Here is a 2,057-nt window from a genome sequence, read left to right as displayed (position 1 = left end):
TTTCTCTTCTCTGCATCCAGTGACGCGGGGAGTCTGTGGCTGTGCAGATGTAAGTTCTGGCCTGTCCCTTGTGTTGCAGGTGGATATTCGCTTTCCCCAGAGTGGAGCTCCTGACCCCAACTGTGTGACTGTGACAGGGCTCCCCGAGAACGTGGAAGAAGCTATCGACCATATCCTGAACTTGGAGGAGGAATATGTAAGTGATCCGCAAATCTGCGCAGGCGCTGCCCCCCTTCAGAGCTGGATGTCCCAAGTATCTCCGTGGGGTTCCCGCCGCTGTGTCAGAGGGCTGGGGCCCTGTGTTGGTGTCACCCTCATCCCCAACTGCCCCTCAGCCCTCCCGGGTGCAGAGCGGCGCAGTGAAGGGCTGGCCCCGCTGGCCCGGGGGGATGGTGAATGGAAATGCTGGGACGCGTCAGGACGTGCAGCTGCCTTGCTGCAGCTCCCATGGGTTAGCAGTTGGTGGCCCTCCGACTAGTGCGAACACACCGTGTTGGGTCGCTGCAGGACAGGCTGCAGCCTGATGGGGTGGGGGGGAGTTGTGTTATACCAGTTGGAGGATCTGTCAAGACACCCCCCGCTAACTGGGCCGTGTGGCTGCAGCTTGCAGATGTGGTGGACAACGAGGCAATGCAGGTGTATATGAAGCCCTCTTCGCACGAAGAGTCCAAGGCCCCGTCCAAGGGCTTTGTGGTGAGAGATGCTCCCTGGGCCACTGTCAACAACGAAAAGGTGAGTGCCGCTTCTGCTTGCCTGGGGCACAGGGCCGTGGCACCCTCTGCTCACGCCTTACCCTGGGATCTGGCCCTCCTGGCTCGGCTGGGAAACAGAGCGCTCTCCCTCCCTTGGTGGCAGCAAAGGACACTCCCGCTCCCCGTGGCCCCTGCGAGCAGGCCTGAGCCCTGCCTCCCCAGCTTCCCAAGCACTGCTGTCTCTCCCCAGCGCCTAGCCTGCTCTGGCTGCCCTGCTCTGGCGCTGTTGGGCAGTGGGGGACCCTCACAGAAACTGTCCTGGCTGTTTGCTCCTCCTGCACGCCCTCTCCAGCTGGCTTGGCCACCCACCCTGGGCTCAGGGATCCTCTTGAGCCCTCGCCCGTGGGACAATGCCGCTTCGCTCAGGGACACGCCGTGCAGGGCGGCAGCAGGGCAGGAGCTTAACGTTTTCCCTTTTTGTTTGCTCTAGGCCCCTGACATGAGCAGTTCTGAAGACTTCCCCAGCTTTGGGGCTCAAGTGGCCCCCAAGACCCTTCCCTGGGGACCCAAACGATAATGACCTGGAAGCAGAAACTCCTCCAGCCCGCTGACCTGACACTAACCTGCCACAAATACTTCCTGTCCGAAATCTGACCCAGCGGCTGGAGCACAAGTCAATTGCCCCGAGAGGTCTCCTAATGGTGTCTGGAGTGCTAGACCCCATCCTGCTCCCCTCTGCTATCACCGTGGCTAGGACCCGCCCTCATCTCTTGATGGATATTCTTTCCTCCTTTGGAACAAGACTTCCACTTCAGATTCAAACACTAAATGTGTGTGTTTTTGTTAGAAACTTCATAATTGACTCTCAAAGTGGCTAAGATTCGCAGCTTCCCGAGCGCTAGCAGAGCGATCTGCTCTCTTGAGCATGTCTTACTAGGCATTCTCGCCTTCATTAGGAGACCTCCTTTACTGTGGCTAGGAATCTACTTCCTGTCTCATGACCTCAGGAAATAAATTTCCTTGACTTTCTAAAGCCAAAACGTTTGCCCTCTTTCCTTTGTGTTTATCCCAGGCCTTACCTTCCCCTTTGTAGAGTGCAATCAACTTTTTTTTCCTTTTAACTGCCAAAAATCCATTCGATGCTGATAGCTTGACTGTGGGGAGAGTTCACGTAACCTACAAAGGTCAGAAACTTGCTTTTTAAAGGAACAAAACCTTCGATAGGCTGTAGAGGCAGCGGAGGTGGAAGGGACCAGAACAACGCACGGGCCGCCCTGGTCAGGTAATCGCCCCCGCGCCGCAGCGAGCACGGCCCCCCGCCCGCACGCTCGAGTCTCCCGCTCCCGGGTCCCTCCTTCGCCCTTC

The 2,057-nt window shown here is 57.8% G+C and overlaps 1 protein-coding gene across 1 annotated transcript in view; it reads left to right on the top strand.

Moving 5' to 3' along the window:
* The window catches only part of HDLBP (high density lipoprotein binding protein), a 20,103-nt gene extending 18,371 nt beyond the window's left edge, over nt 1-1,732 (top strand). The window contains 3 exon segments of the mRNA XM_010159926.1: nt 80-196; nt 604-732; nt 1,183-1,732. Of these exon segments, the coding sequence (XP_010158228.1) occupies nt 80-196; nt 604-732; nt 1,183-1,269 (333 nt within the window). The 3' untranslated portion in view covers nt 1,270-1,732.
* Nucleotides 1,733-2,057: the final 325 nt, after the last annotated feature.

Source organism: Eurypyga helias, unplaced genomic scaffold, assembly GCF_000690775.1.
Source record: "Eurypyga helias isolate BGI_N326 unplaced genomic scaffold, ASM69077v1 scaffold43489, whole genome shotgun sequence".
In the NCBI taxonomy this organism is placed as follows: domain Eukaryota; kingdom Metazoa; phylum Chordata; class Aves; order Eurypygiformes; family Eurypygidae; genus Eurypyga; species Eurypyga helias.
The sequence above is the reverse complement of the archived record's forward strand: the minus strand, read 5'-3'. Positions and strand labels throughout refer to the sequence as shown.